We start from the raw sequence: 25,181 nt of genomic DNA on the forward strand, positions 1-25,181 counted from the left end.
GACAATTCTCTTCGTTCTCTCAGTGTTTGTTTCGCGTTCCTCCCGCATGTTGCTCCGTTTCCCTTTACCCTTTTAACTTGTCAAATTTGCGATTTTTCAATTGATCCAGTTTTTTCACATTTTCCATCCCATTTGAAAAATTTAACGAACAAAAATAAATGGACCAAAATGCTCTGCAAATACGAAAGTTAAAAGTGGAGTCAGAAAAAAAAAAAAAAAAAAAAAAAAAAAAAAAAAAAACGAAGAAAACGGGAAATTTATTTATTTTCCCGCCATGTTCGTAAAATTTTTATTACAAACCCTGGAAAATGAATGCGCCCTTTCTGACATACGCGCGAATATATACCCCTGTCGCTTTAGCCTGTGCGTAAAATTACGGTAGCATGTTCATTCCAGTTAAACTTTTCAACTTGGCACTTTCTCAAATTTTTCCTCCATCAAATTTAATTTTTAAAATTGCACCAAATGTAAATTTAAAATGGGAACAATACAAAGTTAATATAATAATTTTTTTTTTTTTCACAGATTGAAAGGTTTACAAACCATACTACTTACCATGTGTTATGTACACATAGGCATGTGAATGTGCATACGTACATATATGTATCTACCTGCGCAGCCGTAGGAATGAACCCTCGTGTTATTCCAATTTGTGCATTTCCCCGCGTTACTTACTTGCCAGAACGTGGCAACAGACTGTGCTGACCTTTGCGAGGTTTGGGAAAATTGGCAAGCAGAGCTCCTCCCCCCCCCCAACGCGGGCCAAGCTGGGCGCCTAGATAATGTCTCCACCGTACACAACTTCAGCAGAGGTGTGGACAGGCATTTTCCCCATCGTCCCAACCACCCCCTGGTGTTGTATTGCATAACTTCAACGTTGCAAGAATGTGTGCACGCGTACCGCCAATTTTATGCCCCCCCTTTTAAGCTACTCGAAAAAAAAGGGTCAGGAGCCAAAGTGGGAAATTCCAGTACTGCATCCCAACTTGCCATACTGGCATGCTATTACATGGCTTGAAAGAAATCTCTATGGGCCTTGTTAAAAGGGATGCAACACCCAGACACAGCCGAGGCGGGTGAGAAGCATTCCATTCGCTGTATCCATCTGGACGTGCCACCAGAACGTACAACTTGCTTCACCGCTGAGCCCCCGAACGTGAGGGGACACCACTGCCGCGAAGGATGAACCTTCTAATCCTACTCGCAATTGCAACGTGCCTTACGATAGGAAACGCATTTCTGCACAGAGGGATCAATTATAAGCGGACAGGACATGCGAAAATAAGCAACAAACCCACGGTCATACAATACCACCATGCCCTTCACAAAACACATACAAGGAAGGGAGTGAAGAAAATTTACTCTTTCAAGAGACACGTATCAGAAATATGGAATAACATTAAAACGAGGAGGATAGAAAATTATATGGAAGATTTTTTTCAAACGCAGCAAGTAAAGAATACGCTTCAAAATAATTTCCTCTGTTTTAAACACCTATTTAATAAGTGTAAGCTGGACAGAGTAATTATAGCTGTTAATGTGGCCCTGTATTTTTATTTGAATAGAATTGATAAAGATGATGAGAAGAAGATTTTTTTTCACAAGGGGAATTTATTGGAGGTAAAAGAACAGAAGGCAGAAAAATACAAATGCAATTATCACGATGTTTACAAAACAAAAAATTTTAAAACATTTTTCACTTCCCTTTTTATTCACAAAAATATATTGCATTTATATTTTAATATGAGTTCTCTAATTTCCATATATAAAATAATTTCGCAAATATATACAAATGGCCAAATATTTGTTACATTCATCTTGTCAGGTGTCCTGTCCAACATTATATCGTACATTTGTTACGTGAGAGAAAAGAAGGAAAATGTACTTTTGAAAAATTTAATTTTGACAAATACTTCCAATGAAAATAATTTCCTTGTAAATAAAAATAATAAAATTATCTGTGGAAGCAGTTCCTGTATTTATTCCCTTTATGGAATGCATATCACATATATTATATTTTTTTACTTTAAACATAATTATATTGTGAACAGTAATTTTTTGTACAATTTTTTTTATTCATTTGTTTCATCTCTGCTTCTCGAAAATGTCAGCCACTTGAACCATGTGTTGGGCTTCTTCTGTGGTTTTTTCTTCTCCTCCCTCATAGTGCTCTTTGACAGGAATGCCTAGGCGTGCGCATTCACACACACCGCTATGTCATACCCTTTGCTTTCATACCCTTAATTCAACTCTCCGGTGATAAACCCCACCAACTCTTTTTTTTTTTTTTTCCTCTTAAATGAATATTTTCCAAGCACTCAAGTTTACCCATCGTGTCATGCTTACCACTCGATGGACAACTGGACCCCTTCATCACGATCGATTCGCTTCACATAGAAATCCCCCCCTTGTCAATCAACGCAAATGAGCGCACATCACAAAAGTGTGCTTTCCCCATGCACATGCCTTTTCCTTTGTCAAATGGGGAAAACGATAAAACTGTTGCGGAAAATAAAAAAGACTGTAAAATATGCGAATTCGAAATGTGCACACAGGTTAGGCTACTGTGTAGTAAGACAAATGGCACCACATAAACATATGGCTGCGTAGTCAGTTATCAAAAAAAAAAAAAAAAAAAAAACGAAACAACTCAATGCATCATTCTGGAGTACTAAAAAAAAAAAAGAAAAAAAGAAGTAATACTAATATCACCTCTACTGTGCTAATTTCCTTTTGCCCACAATGAGTGTTAACATGGGTGGTCCGCTAAATAGATACACCAAGCCATGTTAAACAATGTTGAAGCATTTTTAAGCGCATCACTCACTTAAACTCGTTGAGGATCGCATCGTAATTCTCGTCCTCATACGCATACGGGTTACTGGCCAGCAACGCCTGCACTATTTTCGGGTCGTGCATTTCAAGTATCCCCTTTTTGGCATTCAAGATATGCTTGACTTTGCAGAAAAGGAGTAAAAACAACGTCTTGTTCTTTTTCAAATTAATCAAACTGAAGGGTAGCTCGTCCGTTATTCTAAGAAAGTAATTTTCCTCTTGCTGCGCGCGATTCTTCTGTTCCCAGCAGTTGTCTACACAGGGAGATTGGTGCAAAAAAAAAAAAAAAAAAAAAAAAAAAAAAAAAATGAAGTCAGCTGGGTAAACGCAATATATTCGCTCCTAGTATAGCTCAAACGATATACAATATATGCGCAAGGTTCGATGAAGAAACCACCTTATACGATTTGCACGTACCTCCGTAACTATGCAAAAGAAAAGACAGGCTATTCTGCGTGAATATGAACTTTTTATAGAGAAGTTGTCGCACATCCTCATCGATTCTTCCCCCATCCTTCATGAACATGTACACGTGTGCGTTGATGAGGGAAAAAAAATAATCCACCAAACGCAAGGTTATATCTGTGTGTGCAATTTTGCATAAGTCTTGAATTTGAAAAAAATCAAAAATGATGTTCACTATTTTGGATATGTTGATTAAAAATTGTTCCTCAGTGAAAAGTGTACCCTTCTGGAGAAGGCACCTAAATTTGTCCTTATAAATTTTGACAAACATATTTTTAAAAAAATTCAAATTTATATGAAACTTGTCAATGTAGAGATGAATTTTATTCAATATGCTCATTTTGTTTATACAATGGAAATATTCCTTAGGGGGACAAGTCGATTTTTTTTTCTCTCCATTCCATTGGGGAAAATATTCGTCTGCTTGTAATTTTTCCTTTTTCAAGTTACATTCCCTTCTATCCTTTTCTTCACTCCTTATATTGTGATCACCCTTTATGCGCTGTCCGTTCTCCCATTCATTGCTTCGCCTTCTGCAGAAATCGCCATCCCGTTTGAAGTCCATATTTTTAAAAGAAATAATGTCTTCTGAACACATGGATAGATTAAACAAATTCTGATGATGCAAAAAAACAGAATAAACATTTTGCAAAACTTTTTTTAAAAATATATTATCATTAATCACACTCAACAGAAATTCATTTTCACATGGCAACTTCGGAAAGCAAGAAAATCGAAATGAGAAAAAGCAGTAACTTAAAAATGCATCATAAATATATTTAACAATTTTGTAGCAAAATAAAACTATATTAATTGCAACGATTTCTTTTCTTTTTTGCTCTTGTTTTTTTTCTTTTTTTTCTTCTTCAATTTTGTGTGCCAAATGATGCTTCCATTTTTCTCCCTTCATGTCGAGCAAAATTTCATACGAAAAGTGCACAATCCGGTATACTACAAAAACAATGTAAAGTAAATTTTTATGGATGCGCATACAGTCTATGCGATCCTCTTGGGCGGTAACTCTTAAAATCGCTTTTTCCATCGTGGGGCTCGCCCCTATGCCTTCTTCACCCTCTTGTATGCACTTATCTTCCTTCTCCTGTTCATTTCCCACATGCCCAACTTGGCATCCCACGCCTGGTGTGTCTTTCTCCTCCTTTTCACTCAAAACGGTTTGGTTCGCATCTCCATATGGGGGTAGTCCTTCCTTGAATATTCCTCCCCCACGAAATTCCTCACAAGTAGCTTCCTGCGCACAGTACGTTCCCCCACCGGCCACCCCCCTACTGTGCATATTTTTCTGCTCAATTATTTTGTCAATTTTTTCTTGTAGTGCTTTTTTCAAGGTATTTTGTCCTTCCTCAACGAATTGCACAAAGGATCGGTAAGTTACCCCGTCCACATTTTTTAAAGAATAATTGTTATCCTCATCAAAGAAGATATTGTACAGATAATCATCCACTGCTGAATCTACTAGTATGTATTCCCCCTGTTTTTTGAAAAGTAACATTTCCCTCAGTATGGAGTAAGTCTGTTCAAGGTAATGGTGAAAGTTCTTTTGGAAAATCTTCTGAATCAGTTGATCGAATTTTTTTTCTTCCTTCTTCCATCTGTACATAAAGTACACATCGAAAATGTTGTTGAAATTATTTCTCTTCCTATTTATTTTATGGAAATAGGTGAAGAGATTTTCGTTCAACTCTCTGTTCAGCATGTAGTGGGAGAAGGAGGCCCTTCCATTGGGGGGCTCACTTGCGTTGCCTCTCTCCACGTGTTCGCCTCTGTTTTCTTCACACTTGCTCCGTTCATACTTGTTCCTTATTTTCTCCTTCATCTTGTTCAGCCTTCCCTCCTCATGTACCTCCAATTCGTATTCCAAAAAGTACGTTTCTCCATTTTCTTCCCCTTTTTGGCTACCAAAGTAGAAGTCGAATGCGTCTTTCAGTTCTCCCGCACGGGCCCCTTCCTCGATCATTATGTCGAAGGGGAGGGCATCATCCGTTTTGTCTGTTCTTCCCCTTTCGTCCACATTTCCTCCTCTATCCCTACCTCTGCCATTTTTCCTATCCTCCACAAATAGCAACTCCGCCAGGGCGTTAAACTCGAATAAACAACGCGACATCGCAGCGAAGAAGTTAGCACTCCCTGTCCCCTTTTCTCGCTCAACCGTAGCATCTCTATTGTGAGCTCCCTGTTTTCCTTTCGCTTCGTCACTTTCCAAGTTATGTGCCTCTTCCAGATCAACATCCTCCCGCTGAAAAGGAGAAGATTCCTCCAGGGTCAGAGAACACGATTGGCTTATGTTGTTATCTCCCTCCAAGGACCCCAAAAAGTGGCTAAAAAAATCTTCCATATTAATTAAAACACTATCTTCATGTTCAATTATATAATCACTTAAGGAAAGAGAAGTGAAAGTATCATTTCCTCCTTCGCTGTCCTCCTCACCTCCTGAGGCTCTTCCATCATGCTCAGAAAAGAGAAACCTTTTAAACTTACCAAAATGATTACAACAGTATGGTGTGTACAAATCAACATTATTTTTTTGTACAACACTGGAAACAAAATTTTTCACATTTTGATAATTCAAGGAATATGATGCATGTTGCATTTTGTGGAGGTTATTTATTACTTTTTTCCAATTCATATTTTTCGCAAGGCAGTAGAAAAGGACCATAAATTTGAAGAGGTTAAAAAATAAGTGCTTTTTTATTTCCTCCAAATACTTTCTGTGCATTTTCAGGATGTAAGCCAAATGCCAAAACATGACGTAGGAGATTTTTTGCCCCTGAATATTTTCTCCATTTTCCGAAAATATTTCTCCTCCATTCAGATAGATGTGCTTATATATTTTTATGTTGCCGTTGAAGAGAAACATTTTCTCGAAGGTGACTTGAACGATGCATCTTAAATTGCTAAGAAGATGATCATACTTCATTTTTACTTCCTTCATAAAGGTAGGTTTTTCATTTTCCGTCTGTTCATGTAAATCTGTTAGGAATATTTTTTTCAAATCTTCCATCAGTTTTTTGTCAAGGTGGTTATCTCTGCGGAATTCATCACACGTTGTATCATTCCCCTGCATATCTTTAACCTTTTCATCTTCATTCGATTTTTCCAATGGTGTGGCTTCATCCAAATGGGGATGATCATCTGAGGTGTTGCCCTCTTCTATATTTACCTGTGCCCCCTTCACTTGGATATCTTTACCATTAACATTCCCCCCTCTTGCAGATTTGAAAATGGCCCTTATTAACAAAATGTGTGTCTTACAATTACGCAGATAAAGTAACACTTTCCAAATTTTTAATTTTTTATAATTTGTTTCAGCTTTGTCTAAAAGGTGAAGGTAATTATTTAAACATTTGAAGAAGTTTTTAAAAAAGACTAGGGAATCGAAGCTTTTTTTTTTTTCCTTCTTGATCAAATATATTTGATATAGGGGGTCTTTTTGGGAGAATTTTTTTTCAATAATTCGAATTTCTCTGTTAAATTTTTCTATCATTAAAATTTGCTCACTATAATCATTTTTTATTTTATTTTTGTTAATGAACCTTTCGAGCTTTTTACTTCTCTCCATTATTTCATCATTAAAGAAATTTATTAGTTTGTTCAAGTCCTTCAAATCGACGTTCTTCTTGTTCTGCAGAATCTTCTTCACATTTATGTGACTTACATTTTTGCTGTCCGTTGTGTGTCCTGAATCGTCTGTGTATTTTTTCTTTTTCTCGGCAAGGTGCTTCTTGCCATGTGGGGCATTGTCTTGTGGGTAGGTTCCTTCCTCAGCAGTGGGTTCACCATATGCCGGCTTCTCCCCACTTTGGCGCGCGTTTTCAAAATGGTCCCTCCGATGGGAAGTTCCTTCCTCTGCGCCATTCTCCCCCGGTTTATCAATTACGTTCGTTTTGTTTATAAAGGAGCTTAGGTAATTTATCGAATTATTGCTCAGGAGATTCTCAAATAGGTTTTTTATTTCCGGTTCATTTTTCTTTTCCTCTTTTTTCACGGTGGTGTTTTCTTTCACCTTTCTGCTTAGTTCCTTTAGTTCATTCATGATGCTAAGGAACTTTGGCTTATCAGTGTGGGGCGGCTTCCGATAAAATTGCGTAAACTGGCTTATTCTAACATCACCGTTAGCATATTTGTGTACGCCCTTGTTCCGTTATTGTCCGCGACACAAGCAGAGGTGAAAGTGGCACAAAGAAGGCGGGAATTGAAAGAAAGCAAGGTATTTTTTTGGCAAAGAGTGTGGCCCAAGGAAATGAAAAAATTTTAACAAAGTTTTTTTTTTTTTCTTTAACTAAAGAACAACTCTTCGTCGTTCCCTCCACGCAGCGCGAAATATCCTGCGATAAAAGTGCGCACATAACAGTTTTCGCACATGACAGCTGCTAATTTGTGATATTTCCTTAAAAGCGCCTATCATTTTCCTCCAAAGTGTGTCTCCCTTTCAATATGCATGTCATCTTCTCAAGGACAGCAATTTACACTGAGGAGCATGAAAAATGTGAGCAGATCGAAAAAAAAAAAAAAAAAAATTTCACGTCATGCTCCTTTTAGATCTACATTTTTTTGTAATAAAACAATAGTAAGCGCGTGAATATATGCAGATTGCAAATGCACAAGTTGGTGATTTTTTTCCACTCCCCATTTTAACAACAATTAGTAGCCAAATCACAAGTGGCGAAACGAATGCACGTTACGGAGAAATGCTTGTGGCATCAACTGAAGGGTCAGCAAAAAAAAAAAACAAAAAAACAAAAAAAAGGAAATTTCGGTAAATGTACTATTTAATTATATAGGCCTAAACAAATAAACGGCGCGGGCTGCGATTGGTTACAATGCACGGTATCCTCTGTAGAGCGAATAAAGTACATGGCGTAATGCCTATGAGGATCGAAAAAAAAAAAAAATCTAGCCAAAAGGAACCTCCAAGAAAAAAAAGAAAAAAAAAAAAAAAAAAAGAAAAATACATGATATATAAATATATGAAAGAAAATACCAAGGAAAAAAGTAAACCCGCGTATTTGTTTCGTTTAAAAAAATATTTTTGAGTAGATTAAAATGCGCCTACGCGCTATAGTTGAATAGATCTATTTTGCCGCATACCATTTTGGCATTTCTCCACAAATTGCAGTATTTTGTAGGTGTTTTCAGCAGTTTGCGGCGAATTTGCTGTTTCAGGAAAGCCCCCACCCCCCCCATTTAGCGGCTATATTTCCTATTTGTCCCCCCCATGCATCCGAGTTTCATAAAAAATGGCGAAAAATAAAGAGCGCGTATCCGTTGATACCAGGAAGATTAAATTTGTAGAGAACTCAGAATCGGAAGATATAGAAATTGAGGAGGGGGATGACAGCGATGTTGGAAATAATGTTAGCTCCAGCGACGACATCCTGAGTGACGACGGGCATGAAGAATCCTCGCTGGGAGGAAGCGGAAAAAAAAAGAAAAAAAAAAATATAGCAGATGATGGTGATGACGATGATAATGATGATGATGATGATGACGACAATGATGGTAACTATGCGGACAGTGATGAGGAAGACGACGGACAGCCCGATCGCCAGGGCGATGGCGAATTCGTTCGCGTGCCATGGAAGAAGGATAAACAGAATTACTACCAATACGAGAGTGAAGACTCAACGAGCGATGATGAAGAAGGCAACAAGGAGAGAATCAAAGAAGCCATGTACCTCAGCAGGAAGCAGAAAGAAAACTTGAAAGAAGATGATTTCGATTTGTATGGCATGTACGATGAAGACAAAGAGGGAAAATCGGGAAAGGGAGCCAACGAATTGTACACCGTCCATGAGAAGGAAAACATAATTAAAAAGCTAATCAGCGATATGAACGCGGAAATGAAAGGAAAAAAAAAACAGGTGGGTGAAGAATTTGACCAAGCTGAACATATGGAAGAAAATGATAAAATAGAAAATGTAGTAATGAGCGAGCGAGAGGAATACAAAATTCTGTTAAAAGAACTCTCCCTGAATATCCAAAAAGTTTACAATGAACTTAAGGAAAATAAAAGGCTCTTCCAATTTAAGGATATTAACGAACACAATGTTAACCAAGCAGATATCAATAAGAACACACTCCTATATCTCAAGAAGAAAAATGAAACGATGCTAACTTATATTATATACATAACCTACTATGTCTTTCTTAAAATAATGAATGCCTATACACACAACCACCCAGTTTTGGATAAGCTAATTTACATGAACACCATAATTGCGAAGACTAATGAGCTGGATAATAAAATTAAGTTTAAGATTCAGCAGTTGAACAAGTCGTCCTCGGGTCGGCAGCTGGGCGAGGTGGATGCGTCGGGAAGCGAAGAGGCCAGAGCCCCCAAGCGGGTCGGTCGACGCATGTCCGCGGAGGAAGAAGAAGATGAAGAAGAAGATGAAGATGATGAGGAGGAAGAGGAAGTTGAAGAAGACGAGGAGGAGGAGGAAGAAGAAGAAGAAGACGATGATGACGATGATGGTGACGATGATGAAGAGGATGACGACGAGGATGATGACGATGATGAGGAAGAAGCGGATGAGGACGAAATGGCAGACTCCGCAGAGGAACCCCAAGGGGGCAAGGGCAAAAAGTACAAAATCAGCAAGAGCCTCATAACCGAGTACACGGACAGCCACATCCGGGAAAGGGAAAAGGAGGAAAAGAAAAAAAAAAGAGAAAAAATGAAAAACGAAAGAAACATATTCCTCAAGGAAATTAAAGACATGGTGTCCACAAGACCAGAAAAAATAGAAGAAGAAAATTACTTTAAAAAAATGGAAGAAAAATTAATGAACTTTGATGAAAAAATCTTAAAGAAAAAAATCAAAGCCCTAAGCAAGAAGAAAAACAAAATGAGCAATTTGAAAAACGTCGGAATGACATCAAATGATTTGCTAAAGTTTGTGGAATTGCCAGAGATGAATGAAGAAGCGGATAGGAAGAACAACATGGACGAAACAAAAATGTTTAGAAACAATATTAACAAAATGAAGCAAATGAAGAAAATGAAAGGAGCAAACAACGCCAATGATGATTTCGTTTCCTTTAAGAAGTTTGAAAGAAACACAAAATGGAGCAACTCGCATCAGAACGAAGAGCTTGGTAAATCCAATCATTTCATGAGCACCAAAAATTTACAAAACGAAATAGACGACGAAAATATTAAAAATATGTTAAGCTTGAAAAAGAAGAAAAAAGAAGAAAAGAAATTACTCAAGGATCAGATGAACAAAGAAATAAGAAAAAAATTAGTCGATGAAGAAAACGAAATTAACGATAGAAGAATGCCGAGCAAAAATATTTTACAAAATAGAGGACTCGTAAGGAAGAGAAAATCAACCGATGGAAATGCAAGGGTTCACAATAAACAAAAGTACATCAAAAAAATGAAAATGTACAGCGGCCAGCACGCCAAATTGAAGGTCCATGAAAATAACTATTCAGGAGAGAAGAGGGGAATAAATCCCTACCTGAAAAAATCTATAGATATCAAATAATCCCGTGGACGCACAGACAGGCAGGCGAAGTTTACAGGCAAAATATGCAGGCGATTCATTCAGCCCCACTGTCTCGCCACACATCTTTATACGGAGTACCCAATGTGTTACCAAGCCGGAGGAGAAATATTCGTTTAGCAGCTTCTCCCTTTTTTTTTTTTTTTTTTAAATCTATTCGCATGTGCATGGAAAATGTACACACCCATTTGTAACTTTTCCCCCTGTTGGCGAAAGCGCTTATCCACCATTCGTCTTCTCGCTATTCACATAAGAGTTGGGCTTTCTCAAAATTTCCAGCTTTTTGTAAGAATTTTTTTTTTTTCATAAACTTTATTTTTCCTGTTTAGAATACTCCCACCCGGGTACCCCCCGTCGAGTTGTTCTACCTTTTTTTTTTTTTTTTTTTTTTTTTTTTTTCCATTTGTCAACACTCAAAAAGACTTATTATTTTTTTTTTTTTACCTTCCCCTGAGATGCCCGTCTACACACATAACAGCTGTGATGTCAAGGGCCTAGTAGGGCAAGGATGCATGTTTTCAATGAATTTGTTAATTTGAAACGAAGAAAGCGGGGCATTATGCAGACATAGCCTCTATAGTTCGTATTCTTTTTGTAGGGTAACGCATGTGCGAGTGTACAGTTGTGTACTCACCTATGGGAAGGTACACAAATACATAAGCCCATGATGCGTACACTTCGATGAAATGTGGCGAATTCCCGTCGCGGGGCCAATTTTTCTAACCTGTCCTGATGGAAAAACTCTCCCAAATCGATGCATGCCAAATGTACACTTTCGAGCAGGTCAGAACAAAATTAAGCAGCGTAATTCACGTGGGAAAAAAAAAAAAAAAAAAAAAAAAAAAAAAAATCAGAATAACACGATAAGGTAATAACATAATAGCAGGTGAAGCATTCACACCACAGGGATTAACCCATTTTTTTTTTTAAACGCATGTGTGGCATACAGTAACAGTTATGACTATTTTTTTCATCGTAACTTGTAACGCAAAGAGGAAAAAAAAAAAAAAAAAAAAAAAAAAAATATTAAGGCATGGTCAGGTTGAGATAGAGCAGGAGAATTTAAAAATAAGCCAAAAGGGAAACGAAAGGGAAAAAAGCACAAGGGTAAGGTACTGCGCGCGGAAAGAATGAGAAATGGAAAAAGCCCACCAACAGGGAAGAAGAAGAGGAAGAGGAAGAGGAAGAAACGGGAAAAGAGGATCACAGAGCGTGGCGAATTTGCCAATGTACCACTTTTCCACTATGCCAAGCGCAGCTGGACATAAAGAGCCCAGCCAAGGAGTCCCTGTTTTTTTTTTTCGTTACACTTAGCGTTTTGATTTTACATCACCCCAGTTTGCTCCACCTCGTTTTTCCTCCACTAAAATGAAAAAAAATGCATACCTCATCCTGGTTTACGGCATTTACTCCATTATCATGTTTTCTCTGTCCCTAAGAATGCAAAAAAATATATTCAAGTACATAACTCCCATTTCGAAGAGACTGAATTTAAGCAAATTTCGGAGAATCAAAATTTTCAGGAGGAGGAGTCAGCGCAAGAGGGTGAACGTCTTCAACGATGTTGTGAATAAGTATATAGGTAAGTTATCCGAATGATCAACTCCGGGTTGGCGTCCACACGGGTGCAATTGTTAGGGTATATTTATAACTGTGCAGTTATTTGGGTGCACTTTTAAGGGTGAAGTTGTCAGGTTACACCTTTACCTCTATCGTACCCCCTTTTCCTCGCAGGACTGGATCTGTTCTTCAGAAAGCTGAACGATGTAACAGACACCCGGCAAAAGTTGAACTACATAAACTTCCTGCACAAAATTGTGGAGGACAAGACATGCGAGCACCTGCTCTTCTCCAACAACCACATAAGGACAATTATATACATACTGAATGAAAGATTTTTAATCATAAAAAAAAACGAAGATAAAAATGAACCAGTGGATTATCAGATCATATACAAACTCTTACTCATATTTAACAATTTATCCAAGCACAAAAATTTCTACCGAATTATTGTTAATGATTTCACACATAAAAATGTGAAAATCTCTCTTCTGTATATTATTATGAATATACTTAATGAGAAGGAAGAGACAGGTGAAACTTATAAAGAAGCCAATTCTTTTTTTAGTTACTTCATATCCCTTTTTAAAAACAACTCAGATGGAACCAAGAGCCAGCATGTGGAAGACCTCCCTGAAGGGGGAGAAACCCAGGAGGCAAGAGAGAAGAATCAAATGAAGAAGGAAGATATAGAAGAAATGAAAAATAAAATAGTTTCTCTAGGTAAACATATACTGTTAAAACTCAAGGAAGAAAAATTGAAGGAAGAGGGAAAATCCATAAAATATAACCTAACTAATAATGGAGAAATCCTTACGAACGTGCCATATGTAGAAGGGGATTTCCCTGCACAGAATGTGGATTATACATCGGAGAAAAATCGCAAAGAATATGCCAACAATGTATATGACGGCGTAAATTCTCAGTTTGTCCAAGACGGTACCATGAGGGGGGAAATTCCCACTGAGGATAATAAAGAAGAAGAAATATTGGACCATACGAAAGAGGACAACCAAATGGGGAGCTCTAAAAAGGATAGTTGGGCTGGAAATATTTCCGGCCATGGTGATCCCCACAAAGGGCAGAATTCATTTACACAGAGCAATCGCTGGGATGTGGAAGGCCAAGAGATAAAGAGCGCACAGACGGTAGGCGTCAGCACAGATAACGTCCTCTTCGTCCCCTTCTACTTCAACAAAAACGCAAAGGACAATATTCTAACGAGCGTACTAGTGCAGTTCCAAAACGAAAATGATGTCATCGTGTATAAGAGGAAGGCACGTAAGGGGAATCAAGACCAAGGAAGCGAACAACTCTCCCTGGAAAAACTCAGAAAAAAAAACATCTTAAGCAATCCAAACAGCCTGAACAACGTAAGCAACATAATACAATGGATAGGAGAGGAATACAACTGCAACAACTATTTTGATGTTTACGAAAATTACGCAGAAGACGATGTAGACATATTGAAGTATGAGAAGAACCAGAGCGGGAAGAGGTTCCACATCAGGGAGGGCAGAGGTGATAGGGACGCAGGGGGTGAAGACAAAACGAATGTTGTAGACGATGTGCATGAAGAGGGGAGAGAAGTGGAAGACGAAATGGAAGGAGAAGAAGAAATACATGAGGAAGAAGAACAACAAGAAGAAGTACAAGAAGATGAAGAAATAGAAAATCAAGAGGAATATGAAGAAGATTTACAAAACGACAAACAAGAGGAGAAGGAGGAAGATGAAATAAATTCTGATCAAAAAAAAGTAAACGTCATTTTGACTGATTATAATGTGGATATTAAAGATGTTGAAAATAATCCGGATCTTAAGGTCAATGGGGGAACTGAAAATAAAAGCCGCTTCCTAAATATGGGCTTATTAATACTGATAAGGAAAAATGAAAATGGAAAAGAGGACAGATGGGCAAGTTTAAATATGAGGGGAGATACAGTAGGGACGGAAATATATGGGGCTCCTGGAATGGTGTCAAGCGGCCCGTCTATGAACACTGATAACATTGCGGCAGATACCCCATATAAGGGAAGCATACCAAGAGAGCAGATTTGTACAGAAGGAGAACCTCGACGGGGGGTGGAATCAGTGGAGGGGTACGAAGAAATATACGTCAAACGCAAAGAAGGGGAAGATGCTCCAAAACCGGAGAAATACGTCTTAACAGGGTTCATACAGCTAAACATGGATTTGTTGAAAAATTTTAAAGTAAGCAGTGAGGATAAGGATGGAAGGGAAACTAACCCTATGCATATTAACAATCCCTACCTGAATTTCTCCCTGGTGGAAAATTACATCGAATCGCTATTCAAACACATCGATCTGAACGATTATTTCACAAACAAGCTACTAAAATTACTGTATGAAATATTATCGGAAAATAAAAATTCCCTCGTGTACAATTTGTACTACTACACTATTATGAAGAAAGACAATATGAATAAGATTATAAAAATACTCTCAAAAAATGTACAGAATAATTTAAACCGAGCAAATATCACGCTCATCCTGAGGATCCTCTACATCCTCTCGTTCCATCAAGCTTTCTACAGAAATGGATTAAACAGCCTAAAGAGGAATAAAAACTACACCCTTCTCTATGGAAATGTAGCGAAATATATAGAAGACATAAAAACGGGAAGCTTTATCAAGGAATTGCAGAAGTGGGATAAACTGATCGAGTGCTTAAAAACGTTAACTCTGTTTTTCGAAAGTAAGTATACAAATCAGAACTCGCTTTACATATCTGATGAGAAGAAGGAGCAGTTTCTCTTGGATAATAAAATTTTAAAAAAAAAATTAAACAACATTTATAATAGGCATTTTATTTGCGAATATAAAGATCTGGTCATTATTCGGAAAACAAACATTTTGCTTAAAGCGCTGGGGGTGAATATGTTCGACCTGTACAATGATATTGTTTTTTTGGATAGGGAAAAGAAGCCCCATGATTATTTGATGAAGGAAAGTGAACAGCGGAGGGGTCTTTTCCATCACCTGTGGAATTCCCTTTGGGGATATTTTGCCAAAGCGAGGAGGTACATGGGTAGACAGGCTGTGGAGGAGTTTCCCTTCGTGGAAGATTCCAAGAGGGTAGGCCCCATTGGTGAGACCTCCGGTGAAGGTGTCCGTGGGAATGTTCCAATTGACCGGGTGAGTAACCGAGGGAGTGCCTTCCCTTCAGAAGCACAAACGCATGGAGAGGGCGCACACACACAGAACGGAAGCAATCCCGCTAAAGACACACAGGAACAAAGGAACAGGAAGAAGAGAACATATATTTATGACCTGAACAACAAGGAACACATAAGTATGGATAAATTTCGAAACCTAGTAATCGCATTGAAAAAAAAAAAAAAAAGAAAATTAAGGATTTTATGTCTAGATGGAGGAGGAATCCGAGGTCTCCTCTCCATAGAAATATTAAAATGTATAAATAGCCATTTGAAGAAAAACATATTTGAATATTTCGACATCATCTGTGGTACCAGCACAGGAGCCATCATATCCATATTGATAGGTCTGGAGAAGGCCCACTTAAATGAAGTCGAATTTTTGTATAATCTTCTGATTAATAAAATATTTCAAAAGGATACCTATGCAGTGAGGAACACAAGATATTTGTTTAAGCATTCTTATTATGATGCCAATATTTTGAGTAATATTTTAAATTCCTTTTTTAAAAATATGAAAATGTTTCATTACAACGCAGATTTTTTCACGCCCTACGTCTTTACCGTCTCGACCCAGATGAATGTCACTCCTCTGCAACCCGTGATATTAAAAAATTACACTGCCAACTTAGGGAAAATAAAAGGTGATAAGGAGGAGGCCGATGTGTGTGACACACACACGTCAAGCAATTATGATCATGTAGGGGAGAGGGAAGAGCAAAATGAAGTAGAAGTGGGCGACGAAAGGTGGGCACTGGGACAACACAACCAGATATGGGACGACCAACAGAACGACACGAAAGATGGGAAAGATGCGATAGATGCGCAGGATGAGAAAGGAGTAAACATTTCAGACAAAGTCAACCTGCACACGAATGACATCTACGTTAACCAAAATATAAACAGCGTGAGTATTTATAAAAGTTTTTACAACATTTTTGTAAAGTACGTATTGAGGTGCACCACTGCTGCTCCTGGGTTTTTTAACTTCTTCTCCTTCGACAGTAACATATATGCCGATGGGGCCATCTGCTTTAATAACCCCACCCTGGTAAGCCTCAACGAAATGAAGTTAATTTTTTACAACTATCTGAACAGTCGGAAAGAGACCCTCCTTGATAAAGTAAAATGTTTTTTCTCCAAAAAAAAAGAATTGGTGGAAGAAAAAAATAAAGCAATCAATCTGAATGACTACATTGACTGCATCGTAAGCGTCGGCACTGGAAAATTTAAACCGAAAAATATAAACGAACTGAACGAAAACAAAACCTCCGACACATTCCTGCGGTGGGATGTTCTGTTAAAACAAATTGTGTACTCAATCACCAACACGGAGTTGACGCATGATATCTGTAACAACGTACTGGATAAAAATAAATATTTTCGATTCAACTGTTTCATTAATAATATTAAGTTGGACGAAACATCTCCAGAAATTATTAGCAAGTTGAAGCAAATTGGGAAGAGGTACTTTGAGGATCATGCTTACAATCAGAAAAAGCTTATCCAATTGGTTGACATTTTGGAGGACAAGAGAGATGTCAAGGAGTACCAACAGAGACAAAGGAAGATATGGGGGGAGTCCTATCTTGATAAGATGAAATCCAAAATTTCTGGATTGCTTTTCCCCAATGGGGGATCAATGGGTGGGCAGGTTGGAAGCACCGATCAAAAGGAAGGACAAGTGGCCCCTTCATCTCATCACGTTAACACAGAGAAGACAGGAAAACAGATGAATACACAACCGAATGAACAATCGAATACACGAAGCTCCGCCCCGTATCGAAACTTCAACTTCGGCTTCGTCGAAGAAGACGAAAAGTTTGACCTAAACAACATCGAAGAAATTCTAGATATCATAAACAAAAGTAACAACTCCGGTAGTAGCACAACCACCAACACCTCAAACGGGTTCTTCCACTACTTCACCAACCTCTTCCAAAACAATAATAAATTTCTCAAGAAGCTAGAGAGTGTGCACAAAAATAATTTCTTCACTAGATCCAACAGAGAAAAAAACAACTACGTCAATGTCGTACCCCTTACAGGCATTCGTGTATTACTAAACGAAATATATTTTATCCTTTTGAAAAAAAATTTATATTTCCATACCGATGAGTGCTTCTCTAATGTTGAAGAATTGAATAAAAAAAATTACGACATCAACATTGATAAAATGATTCCATACAATGTGGCTAACTCCCAAGGGGGAAAGGAAAAAATCGATCATCCTAATGTTCCGAGGGACAAGACACAAGAGCAGGATGGAAGCATCCCGTCAGATGATTCTCCTACTAATGAAGAAGTTACAAAAAATGAAAAGCATTCGAATGACACACAGAGGAGAAAGAAGAGTGTGAATAATTCTAAGGAATTCACATCTGATGAAGACCTGGACGAAGATAATCATCCATATAAACCTAAAGGACCATCCAGTGGTCCAAATTCGAAAAAAATCAATGACTCCAACAATTCAGCATTTAATGGAAAACACACAAGTTATGAAGACGAAGAAAGTTACGATCTATCTGATGGTACACAGAAGGACGACCCCCTACGTGAAACACTTTTAAGGGATGAAAAAATGAACACGTCAGATATGGTGGATAATTCATCCATAAATAAAAAAAGGCTTTTCAAAAAAGATGTAAATATGAACCACATAAACTACAAATTTTTTAAATCCATGAGCACAGAGACAACTGATGGGAAGAAGCAGAATATAATAAACATATTGCGAAATGTATTTTTTAAACGGGAAGCGTAAACAATTGGGTGTTAGGGGATCCATACGATGATGTGTCATCTCAGGATGATCCTCGCACTTGCCCGTTGTTCCGTTTGTCGCGTCACACCATGGCGCATCCTTTTTTTTTTTTTTTTTTTTTTTTTCCCCTTCGTTTCCTTTTTTGTTTTCCCAAATGACTTAACCATTTGTCTTCCCATGTTTAGTTTCTCTCTTTCTTATTTTCATTTATTTATTTTATTATTTTTTTTTTTTTTTTTTTGTGTGTGTTATTTTAACCTAAATCAGACGAACGAATGTTTAAAGTTCTTCTCTGATAATGTAGAAAGAGCTGAGATGTTCTCCTCGTAGCGGCAGGACCATTGCACATGAACGGTGGATGGTATCCCATGGGTTCTTACCGTTCAGTGCATTGACTTTGACTTTTGGCAGGCACTCTCTACTGCATCCATGACTGCGCAGGGAAAAAAAAAAAAAAAAAAAAAAAAAAAAAAATATCATGAATACCAGATGGAGGAATGTTTAAACTGTGTAAAATTCTACACACCGAATACGCTGCACTGTGCTTCCTTACCTGTATATTTAAATGCGTGTTTCTCCAGAGTAGACAAACCTACGATGGTAATTCCACCTGGGGAACATACATCATCCTTCAGTTGCTGGACGGCCTGATTCGAAGCCTTAACCATATGAACGGATCCAAGGATTGTTTGCAGAACCAGTTGTTTGGATACATCTCTATTTAGCCCATTCTTAACCCCCGCATCAATTAAACTTTCAATAAATAAGAAAACGTAAGCGGGCCCACAACCAGATATGGCCGTTGCTATATCCATATGGTCTTCTTTTATTTCTTGTATAACTCCACATGCGCTGAAAATATCTATTACCTTTTGTGTATCTGTTGCGTCTACATTATTATTTGCACAGAAAACAAGGCAACCTTGTCCAACCAGGGATGGGGTATTTGGCATGACTCTCACAATTTTCGCGGGCACTCCAACCATCTGAGAGGGAAAGTACAGATACGGATAATATATATGGGGATAGTCATTTGGCAGGGGTGTAGTGATATACACATATTCACATTTGTTCAACTGATGAAGCACATCCCCTTTGTAGGAGATAAAATCTAATGGACAAAAAATAGTTTCTCCCTTGCGTACCTCTTCCAGGGTTTTCAAGTTCAGTCCACCACAAATGGAGATTAGCAATTTAGAGCCTACACATTCCTTTAAATGGAAAGATAAAAAAAATGAGGGTAAAACAGGGGGGGGGAGATGAATTTTTGAATATGCAAACAATGTAAATATGACCATCTACATATATCTGCATAGCGTCTGTGCACATTGCTTTTCACATTTTTTCAATTGCCCTTGTGAAGAGCAACCTCCTTGTCCTCTCTCTTTTTGGTACCTTAATTTCCAGCAGTACTTTTCCAGCAAGGTCTGGTTTCACGGCTAGCACAATTACATCGCACGTCTTGGCAACCTGCAAAAAGAACGGGGGGCAGAAGAATGGAAATTTTCATCAAAACATTAACAGGTCCATTGTGGATGGCATTCCATCATAGGGGTGCTAATCAAGGAGGCACGGTCACAATTTCTGCAACCCCCATGGTAAAATGCTGATATATCCTCGTACCAATTCATTAGATTGGAGGTAAACGAAGGGAACGTCCTTCTTCAGTGGTGTGTGGTAATAAATATTTTTCTTCCCGATGAAGTTGGATTTTTCCATGCCGTAGGCTAACGCCGAGCCCATTTTTCCTAGACCAATGAAACCTTAACACATGGAGGGAAAAAGTGAAGCGAAAAAAAATGTTTTTAAAAAATGGTAAAAACAAGTTTAGATGGGGACCCACTCTAAAAGACTGGCTCGTTTTTCAAAGTCTTAGTGGGACACGCTCCCCGTGGGGAAGGGCACCTCCAAAGGGGGCGTATGCATGACGACATGCTCATATGCACGTATCTACACATGCAGGGGGTGTCGAGGCATAATTAGGGTTAACAAAAAAATAAATAAAATAATAATAGTTATAATAATAATAGTTATAATAATAATAGTAATAATAGTAATAGTAATAATAGTAATAGTAATAATAGTAATAGTAATAATAGGAATGACTTACCCACGCGGATGTTTTCCATTCTGCTGTAGAGGCTGCTTTGATGAGGTTAATTTACGAAAAGAGACTTTGCAAAACAGTACGAGGTGGAATACTACTTTCCAGTTTTTCTATATATTTTTTCCTCTCTCACGTATGGATTGAAAGGCAGTATGGGGAGGAATTTTCTATCCGTGGTAAAATGTTGAGGTGATTATCGAGATGACAAAAAAGTGATTCTACGTATAAAAAAAAAAGTATAAATAATAAGGCATATGGGGGATAACAACAGCGAAATGAAATAACCACGGCAAAGGAACTGGAATGAGCAACTGGTGAATGTGATACCTGTAGATGGATGAAATGTTTCTTTCTCCATCTCGTAAACATTGCCGCATGAGGTGCATTTTTCTACGGCGCTGATTCGGAACGACGGGATGAACTATACAAACGATTTTTCATGCACCCTCCACCCCTGCCCCCTTATAAACGTCCTTACGAACGTTAACATAAAATTACACAAACGCTGAAATTATTCAGTTCTGTAAATCATACGGCGTGTTCCTTTTTTTATGATTCATCTTGGGAGGATACTACGCGAAGAAGTGACGCACCCACCATATCTGTACCTCTCCTTTCCAAATAATGAATAAAAAACGATTGACGTATGAGTTGCATAGTTAACGTTTTTTTTTTTTTTTTTTTTTTTTTTTTTTTTTTTTTAAGATAAATATATGGGTAAAAAATGGTTCGAAAAAAAAAAAAAAAAAAAAATGGGTATCTCAAGGGTCACCAAATGTGCTATCATTTTGATGATGCTAAACTTATGTATTCTCAGTTTGTCATGGCCATGGAAAGGAACATAACAAAGGAGGATTGTGGGAGGAATACTCACCTGTTTAGCTACCCGTGAGGGTTTCTTGAATGCATATACACGGTTGTCTGGCAAAGTATGTAACACCGTAGCATTAAAATGGAGCCATCATTCACACAACGGCTATTATTTAGAAAGCTCGCGCGGACAGACGCAGAGCTATATTTTCATGTGCACATCAAAAGGTGTGACTGAACAAGGGAGTGGCTCTGATGGTAATCCTTCTCTCCTCAAATTTGTCTGCTATACTGCCATCTTCGCGAAAGGAACCTATTGCATAGTTGAAGCTTTACACCCTTGGGTTGACATTCAAAGTGGACAATAAAATCCTACGCAATTTTGCTCTTTTAACAGAATCCGCTTTGTTCTTTTTTTTTTTTTTTCTTTTTTCCTTTGGGAAGTTGGTGATGTTACCTACAAATGACGGTGTCATCAATTTTCAGAATCATCATGACCGTCTCGGTAGCCAACTTAATTGCCGTGGAGGTGACTAGCAACGGTTGTATGACGTTTTCATCAATCATGTTAGATATGGTGCCCGTGCGAATGTTTATCCCAAAGTACTTATGTCCCTCTGCATGTTTGTTCCTCAATTCTGTGACAATGTGAAGTGGTGAGAGTCCTGCGTTTTCTGCTAAGGTGTAGGGGATTAATTCCAATGCATCTGAAAAGGCTTTAACGCAAATTTGTTTCGAGCCCTTGAGAGTATTTGCCCACTGGTACAATTTTTGGGATAGCTCCATTTCAGGGGCAGCGCCTCCAGGTAAAATAGCCTTCTCTTTAATTAAGCTTCGAACAACACAGAGCGCATCGTGTAGCGACCTTTCCGCTTCGTCTAACATAAGATTATTTGAAGCTCTCAACAAAACAGAAATGGTATTCTTTGATTCCACACCTGTAATTTTAACAATTTCACCATACCCAATAGACTCTGTAACGACGTTTTCAGCATAACCTAACTTATCTGGTGTGAAGTAATCTAAACTAGCCACAGGAACACAATTGCAAGTTTTAGAAATAAATTCAATGTCCTCCCTTTCGATGTCTTTTATAACCATAATTTTCGACTTGGATAAAAAGTCCAAAGCTAAATCATTCACTGCATCTCTCAAAATACTTTTCTGTATTAGCAACAAGTTACAACCGGTCGAAGCAATTTTTTTAACCATCTTGGCAATTATTACTCTCTCTTCTCTTAGTAATCTATCCATGCTGTTATAATCCTTAACCACCACTGTGTTGTCCATATCGGTTTTTGGTAAGGACAGGCAGAACTGTATAAGTCCAATTTTGGCTTGGGATAAATTCTTTATTGCATGTGCTCGCTTACTAATTTTGTTACTTGTAAATATCAACCCATCTACAATTTCTGTATCTTCAATTGTACCTCCCAATTTTTTTACAATTCTGATATTGTTCAAATCCACATTCCTGTCTTTATTAATATCTGTTATTTTTAAAATAACATCTACAGCTATTGGAGCCAGGAGAGATGAATTATGAGACACGACCTTTGAATTCAAGGATGTTATTGCATTCTGTATTAACATATTTTTGTCATTCAGGTCTATTGGGATGGACATGTTTCTTAATATTTCTTCACTCTTCAATGATGCCTCGAAAAAACTTTCCGAAATTTTTTGACAATGGATATTTTTGTCTAGCAACGATTTGCACACATTTAGAAGGGATCCACACATGACCACTACGGAAGTTGTTCCGTCTCCTGCCTCTACGTCTTGTGCTTTGCTCAACTCTACAATCATTTTTGCCGTTGGGTGGGCTACTGCCATTTCTTTCAGGATCGTCGCTCCATCGTTTGTGATGATCACTCCTCCTTTTCCATCTTCGATCTGAAGAGGAATTAAGAAGAGGGAAGTGTGTGGGGGGGAAGGAATTACGAAGAAGGGTAATAATCCACATGTTACACTATGTAACTGGAAAGGAAAAATCTCCACTGTGTAACAAAGAAAAAAAGAACAGGCTACACAAATGACGGCAAAGTTCCACGTACCATTTTGTCCATGCCCTTTGGACCCAAACTTGTCCTGGTCACGTCCGCTACGGCCTTTGCAGCCAAAATGTTCATCTGCCTCACGTCGCTTTGCTTTTCATTTCTGTTCAAGTTCTCCGTGTTCCTGTTTTCTGCAAAGAGGGGGGAGAAAAAGGATTAGAAAAAACTTATGTCGCTATGATGGAGTTACTGTGGAATGTACGTCCAACCTACGGATGATCCATTCTCATCACAACCCCACCCCGGTGTCGCATTAACGCGTGCACACACTGAGTGATAAGGCACAAAGAGCAACACGTTAATGTGTTCTCAGCGGGGATGGTTTATCTGTATAGCTATCTTTGAACAAAGTGCTAGGCACGCCAAAACGTTGACTTAGCAACAGCTCAATCATATGCTATACACTCAAAACGGAAATACATGGCAAAAAAAAAAAAAAAAAAAAAAAAAAGGAGGAAACACTACCTCCAGGGAGGAAAATCATCCTCCCCTTCCCCCCCACAAAAAACTACATTCTGTACTCATTTGCATATACACAAAGAAATCATGCGGAGGGGCACCCAATAGGCATCCCCTCCTCACATGTAGAATGTCCCTCTCCGTAAAAAAGTTTCCCACACGAATTGTATTACTTGCAACTTCAGCCATTTTTATTAATCCTACTATACAGGGTTATTTGTTTTTTTTTTCTTCTCCTTCTGTGTGTGGCTTATCCTCAAATGGGTTGGATGCTGATATGTGTTTTTATGCCCTTACGAAGGAGTGGTGCCCGTTCTTAATGGTTAAGACTTTGCAAAGTTGATACAATTCAGAAAGGAAAAAAAAAAAAGAAAAAAACACTTTGCGAAGTTATAGATTTTTTTTCTCCTTCAACTAAAACAAAATTATAGGGGAACGCACGGATGTAGAAAAAAAAAAAAGATATATATATACCCCAAAAAAAAAAATAATAAAAATAAGCTAAATAAAAGTACTACAGAAGGAAACAATAAATAATGACAATTTTTTTGCTAAATTCACAAAAGGTAAAGAAAAAAAATATGTGCTGATATATAATAGTCCACATGTTTTTATTTTTTTCTCTTTCCTGCCGCTGCACAATTATTTTATGCGTACCAAGTAACGTATGTCATATGCCATATTTTTTCTCACGCCACTGTGCCAGTGTAGCACGGCAAGAGCCGGCCACCTCTTCTTTGGATTGTTGTCGCTAACAGGGGGCGGTCCACAAAAGTACGGTCCCTATATAATGCAATACGCATATATAGCGCAATTAGTATGCCTTTTTTTTTTTTTTTTTTTTTTTTCTCATTGGGCATAATATTACAAATAAAATGTAACGCTTTAAATTTTCCAACTTATATTTTCGCTTTTTTTTTTTTTTTTTTTTCTTTTTTTTTTTGTTTACCCATAGTGCATGTCATGTGAACCCCACAAAAACAACTGCGCGGAATTACGCTTGCGTACCAATACATGTCCATATCAGCGTTACGCGGGAATAGATAAAAATAAAAAAGTTTGAAATTAACATCGTTAGTTCTTTCAGCGCATACTGTTCTCATACGACTCTTATGTACGCTTGAGAAACGGCACGTTTGTTCCCGGGCCGCTTTCTCCTTTTTCCTATAGAATAAAGGCGCTACCGGTATTTTCCATTTAGATCATTTATTTTATACTTGGACCAAACTGGAACTCTACTCGTAATTTTGCTTTCAGTCGTCCATACCCGCGACGATGATTTTGAACCAAGTCCACAAAGAGTGACCTTCCGCAAGCCCCTGCGTTGGCTTCCTTTGTAAGGTCCTTTCTTGAGCGTGTTGTGCCATCTGCGCCTCTGAATGGACTAGTTTTTTAGCATCTCCTAACGGGCGAA

At 38.0% G+C, this 25,181-nt stretch overlaps 6 protein-coding genes across 6 annotated transcripts; 3 read left to right on the top strand and 3 right to left on the bottom strand.

The window, feature by feature from the left end:
- Positions 1 to 1,182: 1,182 nt before the first annotated feature.
- On the top strand, positions 1,183 to 2,190 carry PKNH_1113200 (rhomboid protease ROM7, putative; the record flags this gene model as incomplete). Its single annotated transcript, XM_002261273.1, has 1 exon — positions 1,183 to 2,190. One exon carries the CDS (start codon positions 1,183 to 1,185, stop codon positions 2,188 to 2,190), a length of 1,008 nt encoding a protein of 335 aa, XP_002261309.1.
- A 633-nt stretch (positions 2,191 to 2,823) lies between these two features.
- PKNH_1113300 (conserved Plasmodium protein, unknown function) lies at positions 2,824 to 7,351 on the bottom strand (the record flags this gene model as incomplete). Its single annotated transcript, XM_002261274.1, has 2 exons — positions 2,824 to 3,089; positions 3,253 to 7,351. 2 exons carry the CDS (start codon positions 7,349 to 7,351, stop codon positions 2,824 to 2,826), a joined length of 4,365 nt encoding a protein of 1,454 aa, XP_002261310.1.
- A 1,204-nt stretch (positions 7,352 to 8,555) lies between these two features.
- On the top strand, positions 8,556 to 10,811 carry PKNH_1113400 (Sas10 domain-containing protein, putative; the record flags this gene model as incomplete). Its single annotated transcript, XM_002261275.1, has 1 exon — positions 8,556 to 10,811. One exon carries the CDS (start codon positions 8,556 to 8,558, stop codon positions 10,809 to 10,811), a length of 2,256 nt encoding a protein of 751 aa, XP_002261311.1.
- A 1,386-nt stretch (positions 10,812 to 12,197) lies between these two features.
- Positions 12,198 to 18,334, top strand: PKNH_1113500 (patatin-like phospholipase, putative; the record flags this gene model as incomplete). The annotated part of the gene is made up of 2 exons (XM_002261276.1): positions 12,198 to 12,411; positions 12,564 to 18,334. The coding sequence occupies 2 exons, from the start codon at positions 12,198 to 12,200 to the stop codon at positions 18,332 to 18,334; spliced, it is 5,985 nt and encodes a 1,994-aa protein (XP_002261312.1).
- Positions 18,335 to 18,717: 383 nt separating this feature from the next.
- On the bottom strand, positions 18,718 to 20,463 carry PKNH_1113600 (pyrroline-5-carboxylate reductase, putative; the record flags this gene model as incomplete). The annotated part of the gene is made up of 6 exons (XM_002261277.1): positions 18,718 to 18,767; positions 18,888 to 19,320; positions 19,480 to 19,545; positions 19,730 to 19,804; positions 19,958 to 20,097; positions 20,445 to 20,463. The coding sequence occupies 6 exons, from the start codon at positions 20,461 to 20,463 to the stop codon at positions 18,718 to 18,720; spliced, it is 783 nt and encodes a 260-aa protein (XP_002261313.1).
- A 1,241-nt stretch (positions 20,464 to 21,704) lies between these two features.
- Positions 21,705 to 23,956, bottom strand: PKNH_1113700 (T-complex protein 1 subunit delta, putative; the record flags this gene model as incomplete). Its single annotated transcript, XM_002261278.1, has 3 exons — positions 21,705 to 23,147; positions 23,309 to 23,439; positions 23,941 to 23,956. The coding sequence occupies 3 exons, from the start codon at positions 23,954 to 23,956 to the stop codon at positions 21,705 to 21,707; spliced, it is 1,590 nt and encodes a 529-aa protein (XP_002261314.1).
- Positions 23,957 to 25,181: the final 1,225 nt, after the last annotated feature.

The sequence above is a fragment of the Plasmodium knowlesi genome (assembly GCF_000006355.2).
Source record: "Plasmodium knowlesi strain H genome assembly, chromosome: 11".
Classification (NCBI taxonomy): Eukaryota; Apicomplexa; class Aconoidasida; order Haemosporida; family Plasmodiidae; genus Plasmodium; species Plasmodium knowlesi.